Source organism: Chiloscyllium plagiosum, chromosome 2 (genome assembly GCF_004010195.1).
Source record: "Chiloscyllium plagiosum isolate BGI_BamShark_2017 chromosome 2, ASM401019v2, whole genome shotgun sequence".
Classification (NCBI taxonomy): domain Eukaryota; kingdom Metazoa; phylum Chordata; class Chondrichthyes; order Orectolobiformes; family Hemiscylliidae; genus Chiloscyllium; species Chiloscyllium plagiosum.
Genome location: NC_057711.1, coordinates 70355777 through 70376795, shown reverse-complemented (window position 1 = coordinate 70376795; position 21019 = coordinate 70355777). Strand labels below are relative to the sequence as shown.

General features: G+C 39.8%; 1 protein-coding gene across 3 annotated transcripts in view; it reads left to right on the top strand.

Moving 5' to 3' along the window:
• The window catches only part of LOC122560744 (centrosomal protein of 120 kDa), an 88064-nt gene that overhangs the window by 9092 nt on the left and 57953 nt on the right, over window positions 1-21019 (top strand). For 2 of the 3 annotated variants that reach the window (XM_043711769.1, XM_043711748.1), the window contains exons 4-8: window positions 3815-3975; window positions 4722-4919; window positions 12537-12761; window positions 13752-13974; window positions 18347-18427. In XM_043711769.1, coding sequence (XP_043567704.1) covers window positions 3815-3975; window positions 4722-4919; window positions 12537-12761; window positions 13752-13974; window positions 18347-18427 — 888 coding nt within the window. The remainder of the gene's footprint in view (window positions 1-3814; window positions 3976-4721; window positions 4920-12536; window positions 12762-13751; window positions 13975-18346; window positions 18428-21019) is intronic. The other variant, XM_043711758.1, reaches the window with a different exon arrangement.

Here is a 21019-nt window from a genome sequence, read left to right as displayed (position 1 = left end):
GGTGCCGGGAATGGAGATTGGGTGGGTGGGGGGTGTGGACCTGACCAGGGAGTTGGGGAGGAGAGTGGTCTTTCCGGAACGCTGATAGGGGAGGGGAGGGAAATATATCCTTGGTGGTGGGGTCTGTTTGGAGGTGGCGGAAATGACGAAGGATGATACAATGTATCTGGAGGTTGGTGGGGTGGTAGGTGAGAACCAGTGGGGTTCTGTCCTCGTGGCGATTGGAGGGGTGCAGCGGGAAGTGGAGGAGAGGCGGTGGAGAGCATCGTCAACCACGTCTGAGGGGAAATTGCAGTCTTTGAATAAGGAGGCCATCTGGGTTGTTCGGTATTGGAATTGGTCCTCCTGGGAGCAGATGCGGTGGAAGCGAAGGAATTGGAAATATGGGATGGCGTGTTTACAGGGGCAGGGTGGGAGGAGGTGTATTTTGGTAGCTGTGGGAATTGGTCGGTTTATAGTAAATGCCTGTGTTGAGTCGGTCGCCCGAGATAGAAATGGAGAGGTCTAGGAAGGGGAGGGAGGAGTCTGAGACGGTCCAGGTAAATTTGAGGTCGGGGTGGAAGGTGTTAGTAAAGGGGATGAACTGTTCAACCTCCTCATGGGAGCACGAGGTAGCGCCGATACAGTCATCGATGTAATGGACGAAAAGGTGGAGCGTGGTAGCTGCAGAGAGATTGCTTTTACTGTGATGTGTGCTGATCAGAAAAGTGCACCTTCTGTTTTATATACAAGCCGATTCAGCTCATTTTTTTTTTCCTTATCTATCTTCTTATTTTGATAATCAAGAAAGATTTCAAACGTTGGTTACATTCATAGTTTGCTCAAAATTGGCACGCAGCTGTTTTAAGGACAGAGCTTTCACATGTAACTAGTGGAGTGCCACAGGGCTCAGTCCTCAATCTTCAATCTCTATTAATGATTTGGTTGTAGGGATAGAAAGTACAATAGCCAAATTTGCAGATGACAGTAAACTGGGTGAGAAAGTAAGTTGTTATGAAAAAATAAGAAATTTACAAATGGCTATGGATGGATTAGGCAAATAGGTCAGAATTAGACCAATAAAATTGAACATGGATATGTGTGAAATTATCCATTTTTATTGGAGAAATAGAAAAGCAATTTGTTATTTAACTGGAGAGAAATTTGCAGAGGAATGTGGATATCCTCGTGCATGAATTGCAGAAAACCAGTAAACAGGTACAGCAGGTAATCAGGAAGGCAAATGGTATTTTGGCATTTGTTGCTGAAGGAATAGAGTATAAATGAAGAGAAGTATTTCTGCAGCTATACAAGGTCTTAGTGAGGCTGCAACTGGAGTATTGTGTGCAATTTTAGTCCCCTTACTTGAGGAGGGATGTTGTTGCATTGGAAGCAGTTAAGAGGACGTTCACTAGATTCCAAAGATAAGGGATTTGTCTTATGAAGAGAACTTGAGCAGTTTGGGTCTATATCTCTTGGAATTTAGAAGAATGGGAGGAGATCTAATTAAGGTACATCAGATGCTAAAGGGGATTGACAAAGTAGACACAGAAAAGATGCTTCATCATGTGGGGCAATCTAGAACAACAAGTCATAGCTTTAGGGTAAGTGGTAGCTGATTTAAACCAGAGATGAGGATAAATTACTTTTCTCAAAGAGTTGTGAATCTGTGGAGTTCAGTACCCCAGGTCAGATGAATTGAATAAATTTAAGAAGGTAGACACAATTTTAATGAACAATGCCTTGAAAAGTTATGGAGAGCATGCAGGAAAGTGGAATTGGGCCAAAATGAAATTAGCTATGATCATATCATATCAAGGGGCTGAATTTCTTACTCCTGCTTCTAGCTGCAGTATCCTTATGTTTGCAGAGAGATTGCTTTTAATGTGATGTGTGCTGATCAGAAAAGTGCACCTTCTGTTTTATATTCAAGCTGATTCAGCTCATTTTTTTTCCCTTATCTTTCTTCTTATTTTGATAATCAAGAAAGATTTCAAACGCTGGTTACATTCATAGTTTGCTCAAAATTGGCACGCAGCTGTGTTTTAAGGAGCTCCTCCATGCACACCTGAATGATGTATGTGTTTGCAAAGGATATTCCTTTCCTTTTTGAAGTAAGGCATTGAAGTAAGGATGCAGAGCTTTCACTAAACTGCTCAAAATAAATTATTTTCTCTGTTTATCACAATTCAAAATGAATGTCACTGTCTTAGTGGAGAAGTGAGATTCCTTTTTGTTGTACTTTACAAATCTGTTCTTTTGTGATCAGAAATAAAATCATGCTTTATTTTAACAGCAAAAAACTGTTGTCCTCAAAGGTCTGAACTGATTATTTATCCACAGCAATGATCTGTATCAGTGTTTCTCAAAGTGAGGGTGGAGACCCCAGAATGATGGTGAACTTTTAGACAACAATGGTAGACTCCTGTGCCCCTTCTCCCTTAAGTCTTCTCCTTACTGTTGCCCACTCCACTGCTTGCCCAATTGCCCTGACAATGTTCCAGCCTCAAAATGGGGCCACATTCAGAAAAGCTAAAGATGTCTTCTGAGGAAGTCCCTGAATCGTCTGTTGAGTAGGGGAAGGTGCTGACTTTTAAAAAAAAATCAAATTAGTGGTTGTTCAGGGAATTTTATTGTGTCTATGTAGGACTTCAATCGAACTGAACGGGATAAATTGTTTAGCTGAAGTTTTAAAACTGTGTGGAGGAGATGTTGGATGCAACAATGGTTAGCACTGCTACCTCACAGCGCCAGGGAACGGGGTTCAGTTCCCACCTTGGGTGACTGTGTGGAGTTTGTACGTTCTCCCCGTGTCTACATGGGTTTCCTCTGGGTGCTCCGGTTTCCTCTCACAATCCACAGATTGGCCGTGTTAAATTGCCCATAGTTTTAGGTGCATTAGTCAGGGGTAAATGTAGGGGGATGGGTTCTTCTTCACAGGGTTGGTGTGGACTTGTTGGGCCAAATGTTATCGAGTTGATTAGTTATTTAGTATTTTGGAAGAATTTTATTGGAATTCGTATAGGAAGACTTGGATTAGAATCTATCACTTAAAATTCTAATTTTATATGCAATATTGTTTTTACAGCAAACAGAGTCAGGTGCTCTGTATCAACCAACTCAAAAGAAATATTTAGTCAGCAATTACTACATGTACGATGTGGTATTCTAAAAATATAAAAGTTACTTGGAAGACCTCAAGGATATTGCACAAGGCTGATGGATTATACTTGTACCTGATATCTAATGACATTGATTACCTTAAAAATAACTGATAGCATCAACAGAAATGGAATTATTACATATTATGGCATCAGTTGGATTTATCCCATGAATCCACATTTCAGGTTGACCTTTAACTTGTGATTGTTGTAACAGATTAGCTAGAGTTTTGAACATTTCACTTGGTTTCTTTTACTTTTTAAAAATACTATCTTACTGCTGAACATGCTTATTATTTCTATTTTAACACCCTCTTCATTTGCCAGCTACAAAAGCAGTCTTCTGCATTATTTAAATGTATCTAAAATAGACTAATCAGTGTCTGTAAAAAAAATGTAATATTTTAGTTGTGCGTCTTTAAGATATTCTTTAGCCTTGTTTTTTTTGCACCCAGAACTCAATTGTTATTTAAAATATTTTTGTGATTTGAATAATACAATTGTACATGTAGAAAAATCACTTGTAACATTGTAAGATCCATTTGCTAAAAGTAAGTATATCATGCTCTTTTTTTTCTAAATATAATTTGAACAAATCCAGTGCTTAAAGTCATAACACTGTTGACAAAACTCAGTAATTAAAATTGCTTTTAAACTATTTGCACATTTTGTAGTGATAGAAACTTCGCCTGATCCCATCCTGGATTTGAACCCCAAGGATCTGACTGCAGTTCTGAATGAGGACGAAAGCTATTATCAGATTGGGCCAGCAGAATTCTGCACCGATTTCTTTATGCTTTCTGTGACCATTGCATTTGCAACACAGTTAGAGCAGGTTGGTGAAAGCACTCGTCTCAATTTAGGATTAGTAATGTTAATCGTATAGCAATACTGGTGAAACGTGCTTCATTATGCCTGTCAGATAATTTAATTACTACTTCATGCTCAAGTCTTCAGAATAATTTTAATTAAATTTTTCATTACTTGGACTTCAGCCTGTAATTCATTACTGCTATTCATGTATTTTGAACCAAGACAAATTTGTTTTTTTAAGACCAGATTGTTTAGCTAGAGTTGAGCCATGGTCTTCAATAATGTAGAAATACTCCTACAGCTTCTCCATTTGATGAATGTAATGTTCAACAAAATGCATGAATTATATATTGCCATTAACTGCCAAACTAAAAGGAAGTCCTTCTGACTGCTCACAGTGGAACCATAATAGGTCTTAAAATGATATCTCCCACGGATGGATATGTTTCAGGGGATTGCTGTTTTTATCTGATTTTTACAGTTGAGGTTTTGGTCCTCAAAGCTGCAAAGGTTTGTTTGTAATTTGTATGTGGCCGTATCTGTATGCTAGGAGAAAGTGAGGACTGCAAATGCTGGAGACCAGAGCTGAAAAGTGTGGTGCTGGAAAATCACAGCAGGCAAGGCAGCATCCGAGGAGCAGGAGAATCAACATTTCGGATGCTGCCTGGCTTGCTGCACTTTTCCAGCACCACACTTTTCATATCTGTATGCTAACAAAGCTTACTTTGATCAAAATTAATCCACAATGTAACTTTGTACTATTCTCAGTTGATTCCAAGTACAATCAAGCTACCAGAGGGGAGACCTGAATTTTTCTTTTACTACACTTTGCTGGGAAATGATGTCACCAATGATCCTTTCATTGACCTGATGAACCCGAACTTTGCACCTGAAAGAGCTTCAGTGAGAATTCGGAGTCAACTAGACGTTCTCCAGCTGTTCTTATCTTCCCAACCAAATCTCCAGGTAGTTTTAGTATTACATACTGCAATTCATTTCTTATAGTATTTGCTGATTAGATTGGGAAGAGGGTAGGATAGAGATGGTGATGATGAAGATTATTTGCCGAAAATGAAGTAAAGGGCAAGTGACGTGTTGGTTAAAGTAGCATAAGCAAATAGTTATATCCACAGTGCTGATAGAGAGGTAGTTCCAAGATCTGAATTTAGCAATAGTTAAGAAACAACAGTATTGTTCCAGGTCGGGATGGTGTGACTTGGAGAAACTTTGCAGGTGGTGCTGTTCCATGCATCTGTTGCTGTAGTCCTTTTAAATGATAGAGATCGCATAAAGATACAGTGGAAGGAAGCTCTTGGTGAGTTGCAGCTGTGCATATATATAGATGGTGCAAACTGATTCCAAGATGGCGATGGAATACGACACTTCAGCTGGAGCTAGCCGGCTCTGTCTGTTACTTTTTTCTTTCTTTCTCTTTTTTTCTCTCTTCTTTCTTCTCTGCAAAGTCCTGAACTGCTGGCCTCAGCATTGACACGGTGAGGTGACCTCTCGGCCTGGTGTGGTGTCCTCTCAACCTGTGATGGTGGTCTCTCAGTGGCTCGATGTAGTGATCTCTCAGAGGCCTGTGGCATTCTTTTGGCAATGTGAAGGTGAGGACTGCAGATGCTGGAGATCAGAGTCGAGTGTGATGCAGGAAAAGCACATCAGGTCACACTCCATCCGAGGAGCAGGAAAATCGATGTTTCTGGCAAAAGCCCTTCATCGGGAATGGTGATTCCCGATGAAGGGCTTTTGCCCGAAATGTCGATTTTCCTGCTCCTCAGATGCTGCCTGACATGCTGTGCTTTTCCAGCACCACACTCTGACATGCTGTGCTTTTTCAGCAGCCCAGTCCAGCTGTCTCCCAGCCTGGCGGTCATTCAGCCTGACATGGTGACCTCCCATGGTGTATTGGTCTTTTGATGGCATGTGGTGTCTTTCAGTGGCCTGGCATGGTGGTTTGCTGGCCTAACACGGCAATCTCCCAACAGGTGATTTAAGGCCTGGCACAGATTGGAGGCAATGTGCCAGCGTGAATTGGGTTGGTAGAACTGTTATTCTGAACTTTTTATTTCTCTATTTTTCTAATTTACTTTTATGATCTGTAATGCTAGCCTTTTTATTTCTTTATTTTTCTAATTTTTTTCTTCCTTAGAACTTGCTGTGAAAAATCTCTATCTAGTTACCTTGCTTCCGAAGGTGGCCCTATAAATGGCGATTTGTAAACTTTTCATTGTATTCATTTGAGTATGTAAAGCTAATGCAATTCACTGTTCAACTTATTTGCGTATTCTACGAATTGCTCCATGTGTAATACTCTCTGTGAGAGAGAGTGTATATGTGTGTGTGAGTGTAAAGTGCAATCAGAACCCTGGTGTTCTTTCTTTTCTTATAAAACTCAGGTGTGAAATGAAGTTGCATAATTTCTGTATTTATTTCAAATAAAGCTAGCAAACTTGACTTCAGCTGAATTTTAGTCAGATGCCTTCTTAACCTGCTTGGACATTAGCAACTTGAGGAATACCTACGTGAAATCATTGTTCAGGCATGTTTTTGATGGAAAATGCCCTAACCTCCAACCTTATGTTTGTATATCCAATGTGTTGATGAAATCTTTGAAACTCCAGATACATCTAAAGATTTCTTTAAATACCATGATACACTCTATCCTGAACTGCCATTCGCTTTTGCGATGAAGCAATGAAAGGTGCATTCTCTTTATTGATATGCAAGTTGGGAAATCTAATGGATCCTTTACCACAAATGCAAACTTACCTTCATTAGTAAAAATGCACTTTGGGATTTGCATATTTCCTTGACCTTGTCAGCAATTGTGTAAATAGGGCTCTAGCCATTTGCTCACCTTGTAAGCTTATGTCAGGCATCTCTCTATGTCTTAGTATGTACAGATGATGAGCTGATGGTAGTGCCTAGGTAAGTCGGGGAATGTCTGCATGCATCTGACACCCTTGGCAGAAACTGGAAAGAAGGGTAGAGAAAGCTTCCTAAGTTCTGTCTGATGTCAGGTGAATGCGTGACTATCTCCATGAACCAGGTGTGGCTGCCTTGGAGAACCTGGTCAGGCAGAGCATTCAGTATCTGTTGGATAAGGACTTGGGCTTCCATGCCATTGTGCAAGCCATGAACGGTTTTATTCAATGGCTTGATGAGATGGTCCAAGTGACCTTGACAGCGATGCAGATCCTCCATCTCTTGATGGATGAAGGAGGTGAAATTGCACCCAACAGGGATGAGGAGTGACAGCTGACAGCCAAGGATTGTCATCGTGAGACACTCCAGAGTTGTTCTACACATCACCTCCTCTCTGCCAGGTACCTAAAGGTCAGGTCCAGGAGGTTTGAAGTACACCTCTTGATCCAGGCCCAATGGAAGAAGACTGCCAAAGTCATCGAGGTAAGGTAGCATAGCTGTCAATAGGCTTCTTCAGCTCAGCTACAGCTGCTGTGGTGCCACCCAGTTGTAATGGGAGGAAAAGAAAGGTTAAATAACATTGAATCCACGTTGGTTGCATCTTCCATACAGCACTACACGAAGTAAATATAGAGTTTAGAGATATATTCCTGTGGTCTGTACAAATCTGTTAAGACATTTGACCTGTTGCTTTCCTTGTTTACTAACATGAGAGCAAGTGACTACCGTAAACACTGACATGAGCATCATGTGTAGCTGCGTGAAGAGTGCTGAGCCTTTCAATCACTGCTGTCCTATAGGAGGAACATAACTTCTGAAAAGTGAGAACTTAAACTAGATGGTGATGTTTCAGCAGAAATTCAACACAATGCACGTCAGCTTTGTCTCTGTGATATTTGCAAACTATGTTTGGCATAGCTTGGCCACAGCCTTCATGTAACTGATTCTTTGATTAGGAAACAAAACAAGAAGTTATTGGTGCACAAGGAAACATGTTTGATAGTCTGTGACAAACATAGTATCAAAGTTTCAGTTATAAAATGAGCATTCCCTTGAGGGCTGGAATGGCTTTGCTTTGCAATCGGCTATTACTTCAGAATGTCCACAAATATTCATGTGATGCTATTTGGCTGATTGGGCTGAAAAGTAGCAAGCAACATTTGTGCCACATAAATACCGGGCAATGACCACCTCCAGTAAGAGATGATCAATCCGTCAACCCATGGCATACAATGGCATTACCATCACAGAATCCCCCAACTATCTGCATCCTGGGAGTTACCGTTGACCACAAACTGAACCAATCTAGCCATGTAAATACAATAGCAAAAAGTGTAAGGTCAAAGGCTAAGAATGCTGCAGTAAGTACCTCACCTCCTGGCTCCTGAAAGCCGGTCCATTGTCTACAAGACACAAGTGAGGAGTATGATGGAATACTCCCCACTTACCTGGATGAGTGCAGCTTCAACAACAATCAAGCAGCTTGACACCATCCACACCAAAGCAGCCCAGTTGAATGGCACCATATCCACTCCCTCCACCACCGAAATGCAGTAACAACAGTGTGTACCACTTATAGTCTGCACCAAAGATCCTTGGACAGTACCTTTCAAACCCACAACCACCACCATCTAGAAGGACAAAGGCAGCATATACATGGGAAAATCAGCACGTGCAAGTTCCCCTCCAAGCGATTCACCATCCTGACCTGGAAATATATCTACATGAAATTCCCTTCCTAATGGTATTGTGGGTCTACCTACAGCACATGGATCGAGCAGTTTAAGAAGGCAGCTCACCAATGTCTTCTCAAGGGCATCTATAGATAGGCAATAAAAGCTGGCCGAGCTAGCAACGCTCACGTCCCACATCTATGAGTAAATTTTTTAAAATATTATCAGGCATAGCCATTGTCAGGTTATTATGGCCTGTCTGCCTTGTCTCACTATTGCCCTCGTTTTCTCAGCATCCTGATCATCAGCACTGCCTCCTTCAGAAACTTTATCAGATTGTTTTATTTTTTCCTTGCCTGAGGAGTTAAGTAGCTGTTCCAGAGCCCTTCTTTTAGATTTCCACTTATATTAAGCTATGTCTTAGTCTGTCTGATGAGCACAGGTCATTTTGCTCTAACGCGCCTTTCGTTAATACGAATTCGCTATAATGCGATTGATGAATTGGGGACACTGTTTCTAAAACGCAAACTTTTAAAACATGCATTGGCTGTAATGCGATTACATCACCAACACCTTAATTGCTGGTTGTAAAATGCGATTTTTCTGTAATGCGGAGTTGCACATGAATGCAACTATCATGTTACAGAAGAACCACCTGTACCGGCATGCTCTTCGTGAGCAGTCCAGACATCGGAAATGCATATTCAGAAGACAGTTCCCTCCTCACTGATGGCACTAGTGAATGTGTGTGCTGCATTGAAGCACTGATGGATATCAAACTGATGGTTTTGCACTGGGATCATTAGTCACAGTCCAGCCCTAGAGATTGTGTTGGCGCTGACAGACATTCAGAGAATCTGGGAGTTCGGCATGTTGTGACAGCTCACTGAATAGTGGGTGCATGACCGCAGGAATTGTTGTCTATGGTCACAAATGCACTGACCATTGAGAGAGTTTCATCTCTTGCTTTTCGGGAACCTGGTTGGATGATGCCTGGGAGTTCCCAGTGCCACATGACTGCAGTCGATGGCTCCTGGAACCTGAGGGTACCCAACAATGGCAGCAAATCTGATGGTTCTGGCACCTTCCCTTTCTGGTTCTGTGGTAAACAGGACAAACTATATTGTTTTCTGTGAACTCCTGATTGTGTTTGTGGGTTGATTTGGAGAAGCCACATGTCCCTAGATGAGCCTTGAAAGGAGCCAGTGGCTTGAAAGTTCAATAAAAAGAACAAAAAATTGAGGATACTAAATATCTAAAACAGAAACAGAAATTGCTGAAGAAATTCTGTTGCTCGTTCTTCCACAGATGCAGCATCTTGAGTGTCTTGTTTCTGCTTCTGTTGTCCTTGCTGTTCTCTTCTTTTCCTTATTCTTATCAAAGTTAAGCCAGCTGTTTGGTAAAGTAAATAAAAATGTGACATGGATGTCCTGATCTGTGAAGAAAAATCAGTGATGAGATCAATGTTTCCCATTTTAGATTTTGACATAATTGGTCTGACCTTTGGATTCCTATCAGGCTGCTCATGTATTAGGTGAAAACATGCCATACAGCCACCTCAGTGTGCATCCCCTGACTCGTGACTGGTGTTTTCATTCTTAATTCTGCCACGTGCAAACTGTGTTGACTTACTCTTTCTTGATATTGCAGAAGTGGTCAATTTACCACATTATACCCCATTTGTTAGATCTTTGTCCATTCACTAACTTATCTAAATTGCTTCATTGCTTGCATATATCCTCTTCACAATTAACTTTGCTGCCTATCTTTGTGTTGTAAGCAAATTGGTAGCCTGCACGGATGTTGACAGTGGAGGATTCAAAGCTGTCCTGCATGGTCTTGATTTTTGCCCCTGATGTGGTAGAGAAGGAGAAATTAGCACCTTGCTTTGCAGACTGGGACCACCCCAAGCTACTGACTGATCAAGTCCACGTCTTTGGACTGGAATTGGAGGCTGCCCTTGATTTAAATTGCAGGGCCCACTGAACAAAGGCTATCTTTCTTGACTTGACTGAGGACTGCTGACAACCTTCCTGGCTTTGTGTCTGTGCTAAGTAGCACACCAATGCAGCAAAACTGTGAGCTTAGGGACAAAGCATAGGTGTGGTGAGCTCAAAGGTGGCTAAATACTAAGAGAGCAAACGAACATTCTGTGATGCAGCTTCATCCAGTCCATGCACTGGATGCCTGCCCCTGAGAGCCATTTCTTGCTGTAGCATTCCAGCTATTATTCCCTTTGCACTTTGAGGTGCAGCACGGAAGCACAGAAGCATATTTTCAGTGGATGAGAGACGTGCCAAGAGTTAGCACATGTCTGAGTCAAATATCTGTGGCTATGGGCTATGTGTGGCTAGTGCCAATGGCGCATGTCCATTGTACTGATAGCCAACATTGAGTTGAATACACTTGGTATCCGCTCTGACTCCCATGTCCAGAATTCTCAATGTCTCATTTGCTTGCAGCAAATGTCTTCGTAGAAAGCTGCATATTAAAGAGGTGAAATCAGCAGTTAAAACGTTGTTAGCAAGCAATAGCCTTAGTATGCACCTCACTGCTGTCTAGCAAGAATTTTGAGTCTACATCCAGTACCTAGTTAAAATATGTAATGATTGTTCCTGATGTTGAAGTAGTCCTTGCTGGACTTCTTGCCATATTTTTCACCACAGTCCATGTCATTTGAGCGTCTATGCAATTGTTGAGAAACAATTTCCCTTAACTGGAGAGTCTTTAACTAGGGGGTGTTGCCTCAGGAGCAGAGATGAGGATAAATTTCTTCAAAGAGCAAGTTTGTCAATCTCTCAGAATGCTCTGTATCCTGAACTTTGATTGTCTGTTCAAGGCTGAGATTGAAAGATTCTTCAAAACTAAGGGAATTAAGAGATTTGAGGTTTGAATAGTAAAATATAATTGAGAGCCTGGAGGTATGCCATGTTCTTATGGCGATAGAAGAAGAACTGCAGAGATTCTGTACTCAAAACTTCTCAAAAGCCTTTTGTATTTTCTTTCTGAGTCATACCATAGTTGAAGGTAGAAATAGCCAAGGACCCTCTTCTTGTTAATTGCTGAATTGCCTATCAGGATAAGGACTGCACATGGCAGCCTACAGTTTGTGGTGGAATACAGTACTATTTTTTCTGATTGCTGAGAGTGCCTAATGTGTACCCAATTTTAAACTTCTCGATCTTTCCTATCCCATTTAACAAATTGGTAGTGCCATAAAACATGTGACCTGTTCCTCCAAAAAATGCCATCATTGACAGGAAAGGACCATGCCCATATTGAGTTTAGTGCATCTTACATGTGGTGTTGAGATGCAACTGAAACCTGGTAATCTGCAGAAGCAGCTTTTTCCATTTTTGGTCTAATGCTATTCATTATCATTGTGTTTAGAGACAATGTTGAGGATTCCTGGGACTCTACTTCCAGAGTGTTCTCCCCATAGGATAGAAAGTAAATAGAAATGATAATTGGAGAGAACTTAGAGCATTTGCTGTACAATACAATTTGGTGAGTCTGAAATTAAAGAAAATTGCCTGGACTGAATTTGCCTTTGTCAAAAAGTGTGGCGGTGGAAAAGCACAGCCAGTCAGGCAGCATCCGAGAAATAGGAGAGCAGACTTTTCAAGCAGAAGCTCTTCATCAGGAATTTGCCAATTTGTCTAAATCTCATGCCTCAGTCACAGCCACATGATCAGTCTAGTTTTATTATTTTCCATAGTAGCTTAGTACAACTGAGTGGCTTGTTGGATCGTTTCTGTGGGCAGTTAAGAATCAGCCATAGTGCTGTGCGTCTAGTATGACATAAGGATAAAGTTGGCAGAATTTTTTCCCCAAAGGGACTTTAGTGAACAAGATAGGTAAAATTTGTAAATTTTAATTTTTTAAAATGACATCTGAAATGTCTAAAGTCTAGTCATGCCTCTGGATGGTGGATTTAAGTGCAAAATGAATACTCTACTTTGTTTTCTCCTTTAAACTTCAGATTCATTTGTGCTGTGGCGACAGGTCATTGGGCAGTACAGAGGTCTCACTTGCAGGATTATTAAAAAGAGGCCAAGAAATAGATCAGCACCCTGCAGCAGTTGAAGGAGCTTTTACTTTGGTGCCACCTAACAAAGCAAAGCAAAAGGACCCTCCTCTGCCACTTGAGTTGTCTCCGACTGTGGGCGTGTCAGTAACTCTTAGAAAAGAAGGAATAAAATCTCAGGTAGTTACTATTTGCCTTATTTCATCTATGAAGCAATTTTTTTCCCATTGTGCTTGAATCCAGTCACAATTTACTGTAAACCTGTCAGGAAAGTAATAATTCTTTCTTTCTGAATATTAACCATGTGGATAGAATCAGTGCTATTATTGTAATTATGTTTAAAAACTGGTGGTAAGAATGTATAAAATTGTCAAAAATACACCCATCTATTTTTAATAGATAAAATGTCTTGTAGTTCTTCCACATCATTTGATATTTTTGTTATACATTCCTATTTTTACATTTGTAGTGAAAATTGTTGTTGAAAACTTGTCACAATGTAGTTGCATTTCCTACTGATGGAGGTGCTGCTGCACTACATTTAACAGGAATGCATAACTACAGAATGTCAAACTCACAACCACAATTTCTGTTTCAAACATACACATGTTGTTCTAAGTGCTTAGAATTGTATTACAAGGTTAAAAATACATGATCACATTAAAGTGGAGGCACCAGTACAGATATGCAAACAAGTTTCATTATCTTACATCTTGAAATCCTGCTTCTTCTGAAAACTATAGTGGTTTTGACCACATATTGTTGGAATCAATGAGTACCAGATAAAACTATTATTCTGAAATTATTTTCTAATCTGTTTCTTGTTATGATATTTAGCTTTGTTAGAGTTGTCCAAGATTTGTTTCATTGAAAGGCGTTGCATGTAGTGTTGCTACTTGACGATTCTACACTAATTAGAATTTGTTTGTTAGGTTAAAAATCTTTGCTTTTTAATTCTTTTGTGCTAATTAACTAATCAGGAATTAAAATTCTGAAGATGATGTAATTCTGTTTGTTATCTAATTAGTTAAATATCAGTGATCAATGGAGATCTAAATACTGAACTTTGAATCTGTTTTCTGTCTTAAGAGGTTTTTATATATTCTGATTATAATTTGGATGTTGAGAATTTGCCTTTTCCACTATTGACCAAATAACATATTTTTAAAGCAATCTAGTCCAGGTAAAATGGAACCTGAACCTAAGTCTCCAGTGATGCAGCGAATAGTTTCTCCTCCAACTGTTAAACCTTCAGTTCCTGAACAAAAGCCCAAGAATGTAGATGTTGCAAACATTTCTCCCGAACTTAGTGATTCCCCTCCCAGCAGAGACCAGGCCACAGAAAATGAGGCGAATAGCCTGCAGGGAGAAGAAAATAAAGAGATTCAAAAAGGTGAGTACAACTTGGTAGTGCTAAGGCAAATTATTTCTGTGACTGAATTAAAAATACCACAGGGCATAATTTGAAGTGACCTTAGGATATTTGCTGTGCTGTTTAGAGCTATAATCCTTAGCTTTGCAACTTGAGTCTTTTCCCATCTAACCTCATGTAAATTTATCCTTGGAGTCCTTTATTCACTTCTCCCCTGTATGTTTGTCCACTATACAAAAAGAAATTCCAATAATAGAACTAAATCAGGAGGTACAGGAAGGAAGGAACTTAGTGGAATTACAATCAAAGTTGTTCACTTTGATCAAATAAAAAAAAACAGAATACTTAAATAGAGAACAGCTGCAGCATTATGAGGTCCGGAGGGATTTGGGCTTTCTTGAGTTTGTGTCAAAAGATTAGTATACGAGTATGGATTACAATCAAGAAGATCAATGGAATGCTCTCCCTTTATTATGAGAGAGCTGGAGCATAAAAGTTAAGGATGCTTTGCTTCAGTTTCACAGGGCATTGGTGAGATTACGTCTTGAATTCTGTGTGCAGTTTTACTTGCCTTATTTAAGGAAAAATATGAGTGCTTTAGAGGCAGTTCAGAGGAGGTTTTCTAGATTGAAACTGGAATGCGCGGGCTGTCTTATGAGGATAGATTTGATAGAATGACTTGGTTCCGTGGGAGTTTAGACTTGATTGAAATGTATAAGATTCTAAAAGGTCTTGCCAAATATGTGGAAAGAATGTCAAGGACCAAGGGGCATTTCTTTTTCCCCCTTTGAGGGTTGTGAGACTTTGGAACTTTTTGCGTCCAAGGCAATGGAGACAGAGATCATTGATTATTATTAAAGTTAAAAGTCACACAACAGCAGGTTTATTTGCAAGTACTAGCTTTCAGAGAGCTGCTTCTTCATCTGGTAACTAGTGGAGCAGGATCATAAGACGTAAAATTTATAGCAAAAGATCACAGTGTCATGCAATTAAAACAATATATTAAACAAACCTAGATTGCTGTTGTCTTTCTTCTTTTAGAGTAGATTGCAGGTTTTGATTCATTAATATATAAATCCCAGAACTACTTTTAAGTCACCTTCTCAGATAACCTAAGATTTTATTAATAAAAGGTGATATCTCAGCTCAGACAGTGTATTAAAGCTGTGAGGTTAGACTCTGCCTGTATCCCAATCTTGAGTCAGATTGATTCTATTTCCAAAGTAGGAATTTGTAAAATTTTATATGGATTAACTGCCTGCAGGTTGTGTGCTTTTTGAGCAAAAATAGAATGTGTTTGCAAATACAATTCTGCAAATGTAAATTCACCCCATAGACTTATGAGTTTGTGTGTGTGTGCGCACATGCATGTAAGGGAGGGAGAGTGAGTGTGTGTGCGTGTGAGTGCATGTGAGAGAGTGTGTGTTTGCGTGTGTGCGTGAGTGTGACGGAGTATAAGCCTGTGAGAGGGTGTGTGCATGGGTGTGAGTGTGGGGTGTGTGTGTGTGTATGAGAGAGGGTCTGCATGAGTATGTATGTGTGTGTATGAGCGTATAGTGTAGTGGGATCATCTGTAGTGTGAAATGAACCCAAAATCCCCTTGAGGCCATCCTCATGGATGCCAAACTTGGCTATCAGCCTCTGCGCGGCCACTCTGCATTGTTGCATATCCCAAAGTCCACCTTGGAGACTGGTCACCCGAAGATCCGAGGCCAAATGTCCCTGACCGCTGAAGTGTTCCCCGACTGGGAGGGAGCATCCCTGTCTGGCGATTGTTGTGCAGTATCCGTTCATCCATTGTCATAGAGTCTGCTTGGTCGCTCCAATGTACCATCCTTCTGGGCAACCTTGCCTGCCGCATATGAGATAGACTGCATTGGCTGAGTCAAATAAGTACCTGCCCGTGTACATGGTGGTGGTATCCCCACGTGTAATGGTGGTAATGGGTGTTCCCTCCAAATCCGGGAACACTTCAGCAGTTGGGGCATTGGGCCTCAGATTTTCAGGTGACCATCCTTCAAGGTGGACTTTGTGATATGCAACAATGCAGAGTGGCCGAGCACAGGCTGACAGCTGAGTTCAGTACCCATGAGGATGGCCTCAACAGGGAACTTGGGTTCATGTCACATTACAGGTGACCCCACTATACTGTACACACTCTCACATACGCATACACACACACTCTTACATACATAGGCATATTGTCTCTCCGACACATATACCCCCCACACTCATATCCACACATACACACTCTCTCCCAAGCCTATACTCCGTCACATGCACGCTTGCACTCTACCGAGCATGAACGAACGCACGCAACACACACTCTCACATGCACTTACACTTACACACGCACACTCACGTACACACTCTGTCTCTCTCTCTCTCTTTCACTCTCACATGTACACACGCATGTATATAAGTCTATGGGTGAATTTGCATTTGCAGAGTTGTATTTGCAGACATGTTCTATTTTTGCTCAAAAAGCACACAACCTGCAGGCAGTCAATCCATATAACATTTTACAAGTTCCGACTTTGGAAATAGAACCAGTCTGACTCAAGAGTGGGATACAGACAGAGTCTAACCTCACATCTTTAATACATTATCCCAGCTGAGATGTCACTTTTGTTCATATAAAACCTTACGTTATCTCGAGAATGTGACTTAGAAGAAGTTCGGACATTTACAGATGAATGAACTGAAACCTGCATCCCATTCTAAAAGATAAAAGACTTAACAGCAATCTAGGTTTGTTCAATATATTGTTTTAATTGTATGACACTGTGATCTTTTCCTATAATTTCTGTGTCTTCTAATCCTGCCCCAATAGTTACCAGATGAAGGAGCAGCGCTCTGAAAGCTAGTACTTCCAAATAAATAGAGGTGTGTGGAATTTTGTTAAGCAGGTGAGATAAGGATTATTCAGAGTAAATGGGGATTCAGAAATTGAAATACAAAGAGATCATGATTTTATTGAATAATAGAGCAGGTTTGAGGGGCCAAGTAGTTTATTTCTTCTAGTCTTTTATATGTTCTTAAATAACTCAATGCTATTCACTTCAGCCTGTCCCTAGGCAGCCAGTTCCACACTGTTGCCAATCTTTGGGGTAAGGAAGTTTATTTTGAATTCCACATCAGGGTTCTTGGTAACTATCTGGTGTCGATAACCTCTGGTTGTACACAAAGACATTCTAGCTATATATGCTCTATTAAAATGTTTCATTATGCTAAAGATCTTTATTAGATCACCTCTCACCTTTTTTTTTCAAGAGAATGATGTCCACCTTATCAATTCTTTGCAGATACATAATTGCGCATTTTTGGCACTATAATTGTGAAGCTTCTCTTCACCCTCTCCAGTGCTTGGATATATCATTGACATAATCGTAGAATCCCTACAGTGTGGAAACAGGCCATTTGGCCCAATGGATCCACACCAAACAGCATTCCACCTCGACTCATCCCTCTACATTTCCCATGGCTAACCCACCTAGCCTGCACATCCCTGAACACTATGGGCAATTTAGCACAGCTAATCTTTGGACTCTGGGATGAAATTGTAGCACCCATCAGAAACCCATGCAGACATGGAGACGGTGTGCAAACTCCATATAGACAATTGCTTGAGGGGAGGATTAAATTGGAGTCCTTGGCACTATGAGGGAGTAGTGCTAACCACTGAGCCACTGTGACCAAAACTATATGCCGTATTCTGCATGCACTAAGCAAGTTTTCATGAATGTTTGTAATAATTTTCCTGTTTTCTAATTCTGTCCCTCTAGCAATAAGGCCTACTACTGGTTTGCTATTTTTCATAGCCTTGTTATCCTTTGGCATACATTTTGTTGTTTATAGTCTGAGATGTCTTTGTTGTATGCCACGAGACTTTGATGTCCTAAGTAATAAGTGAACTGCAATGTTCCAACTAAAATGGAATACCTTGCTTTTTTATATGTTCAACTTCATTTGCCAATTACAAGTTAATTCATGTAATTTGTTGCAGTCTTCCTCAGTGTTGACCAGCCTTCCTGGAGCTTAGTTTCATTTACAAATTCAGAATTTTTGATTTTAAAATCCAAACCATTTCTGTTAAACAATTGAAGTTGTTAACTTAGTATGTACCACTGTCCTAAATCACATTAATTATAGATATTTTTGAATAAGCCAGTTCAGAGACATTATTACACACTTCTGGAGCAGAAGTTGAACCGGGCCTCCTGACTCGGAAGTAGGAACACTGCCACAGATTCACAAAAGTCCTTTCAAATTCATTATACTGTAGTAGCTGGAAATTGCCAGAGCTATTTAGACAGTGGTTGAATTAAATTGATAATCATTACTTTTTTTTTGTCTTTACTTGCTGTGATAACTGATTCTGGTGAATGTATAGATAAACAACAATTAGAACAGCAATCAGGAGCAGCATTGCATTCCAAGGCACATTCATCTCAAACTGTTAAACCTTCCCAAGGTGAGATTCAGTTTAATTATCTGATTACTTATACAATTTTTTTTAAACTCTCTTACTAATACAATGGATTTTGCAATAATAATGGCACAGATATTGTCAGTGATTGCTGTTAATACTTCTCACTGTTGTCTACACAAGTGGAGTTTAAGCTTTGAAATCCAGAAGTTGTTAGTCATTCTTTGCTTCCCCATGGAGTGTGCTGATGAAGTCCTTCCAGGATTCATTCTTTAATGCTGTTAGCCTCTCTGTAAAAGCCCTTGAAAAAATATTTTTCATTGTGTAGGTTTAAATGCATTCTTAATAGTGTTTTAAGTTCATCACTATTCTTGAATGGCCTGAGAATCTAATTTTATATTTGTGGAATGTCAAAATTCTCCAGGTTTTCTTTAGATGTTGCATATTTTGGCTTTTATCCTAATCTTGTGTATGCCCCAATGATATATATTCCCTGTGTAAAATTTCGAATCAAAAATGAAAATCCCCCAACATATGCATTTCTCAATATTTCTCTATTTGATTAACCTGCAGAATACTGAATTTGCTACACATTAAAAGTTTCTGTGAAAAGTGTTGTGCAATGCACAAGACTGCTTCAATAAGAATTCTCAAATTTTCAAACATTCCGAACTGAACTTATCTCAAATTGAGTAACATATGGACCCGGGGTGCTCATAATATGGTCCTTGCTCCAAAATGTGAATGTATGTATATTAAATTTCAAGTGGGACTGGGGCCAGAAAGAACTGCTCCTTTCATGGGGATAAAATAGAGAAAATAGTTCTATACTTAGGATGAATTTTTAGTCTCATATTTATTGCAGCTGACAGCACGAGCTTTCTCAGAAGCAAAGTTAAATAAATGCCCTTGATGACAGGGCATTTGGGAGACATTGGAATAGAGACGGACACCTTGATAAGTGATAGAGATGTAGCAGCAGTATATTATATAGGCCAAAAGAAGCATTTCTTAAAAGTGGTAAATTGTACCTTAAGCTGTTCATGTTTATTGATATGAGGTGATCTTTTTCTATTGTTTAATCTTTAATAACAAAGTATAGTAATTGTTACAATGTTTAATCTTGGATCTAATTCTGCTTTGTGATTCTAATTTTTTTTTCAATTGTGACATTTTTAGAGTTAAATTTCTTTCCAGTTCCAAGGCTTAACTGTACTACCACATTGCTTGCCGTATTTTGATCTCTAAGCCCACATTGCTTTTCTTGACCTTGTTGTAAATATATATCTGGAAAGTGAAGCACATTATAGTCCTCTCAGGAGTTTCTTTTAAAGTCTGCTCATTGATTGGACCCCTTCTTTCGCCCTACCATTAGTCTGAAGCAAATTCTTCTAAGAAGACATGTCCATTTACAGCCTTGTTTACTTATTAAATATGTAATGAAGTCTCAAATTACTCTCTGCTGGATTGTCTTTGTGCATTATTATGTGAGTTGTAGTTTCACAAAACCAGGAAAATATATCTCTCGTCATTCATTTTGTTTCTTCCAGTTTGATCAATTACAGACATAAAGATCGTGTGGACTTTTGAGTCCATTATTCTGAGGATGTTGTCCAAAGTTAATATATGTCAAGCAATTTATTTTGAGTTGTGAGAGCCTGCATTTTGAATGTTCTTTATCTAATTTTATTTGAATGATTAGTTATTAAATATCTTGACTAAGGTTGTGCTTCCTGAAAGGGGACAGGTGTTGTCTCATTTAAATTATTGGTTTGTCTTTCGTTGAAAAGGAACACTGTTCCCCACTCAAAGTATTCTCAACTGTGATGAATTTAAACTTATTTGTGTGCTTGCTAACTTATGGGATATTTGGTTAAAGGATTTTAATGGATTATTTTGTAACATAAAATACATCTTCTTTCATGTAACAAAAAGTCCCAGAGTGCTTCTCAGGTGTAAAGCAACGTTTGTTGCACAGCCCCTGAGGGAATGTTAGGCCAAAAGCTTTATCTAAGAGGTAGGTTTAACATGCGGTTTAAAGGAAGAAAGAAAAACAGAGAAGACAAAGAACAGTATAGCACAGGAACAGGCCTTTCAGCCCATCAAGATTGCATCTACACATGATGCCGTTTTCAAGTGCAAACTATTTGCCTTTGTGCAGTCCATATCCCTCTATTCCCTGCCTATTCATGTATCTGTCAAGATGACTCTTAAATGTTGCTATTGTATTCACCTCCACTGTCTCCTCCTGACAGTGCAATCCAGGCACTTGCCAACTTCTGTGTAAAGAATTTGCCTCTCACATCTTCTTTAAACTTATCCCCTTTGACCTTATGCTTGTAACGTCGCCTTGTAATTGAAATTTTTACCCGGGAAAAAAGACTCTGACTACCCATTCTATCTATGCCTCTCATAATATTGTAAACTTCTACCAGGTCACTCCTCATCCTTTGACGTTCACATGAAAACAAACCAAATTTGTCAGATCTCCCCTTACAGTTAATACCCTCCAAACCAGGCACCATTCTGGTAAACTGATTCAGTACAAAACCTCCATGTCCTCCATGTAATGTGGTGACCAGAACTGTTTGCAGTATTACAAATGTGGCCTAACCAAATTTCAATACGGCTGCAACA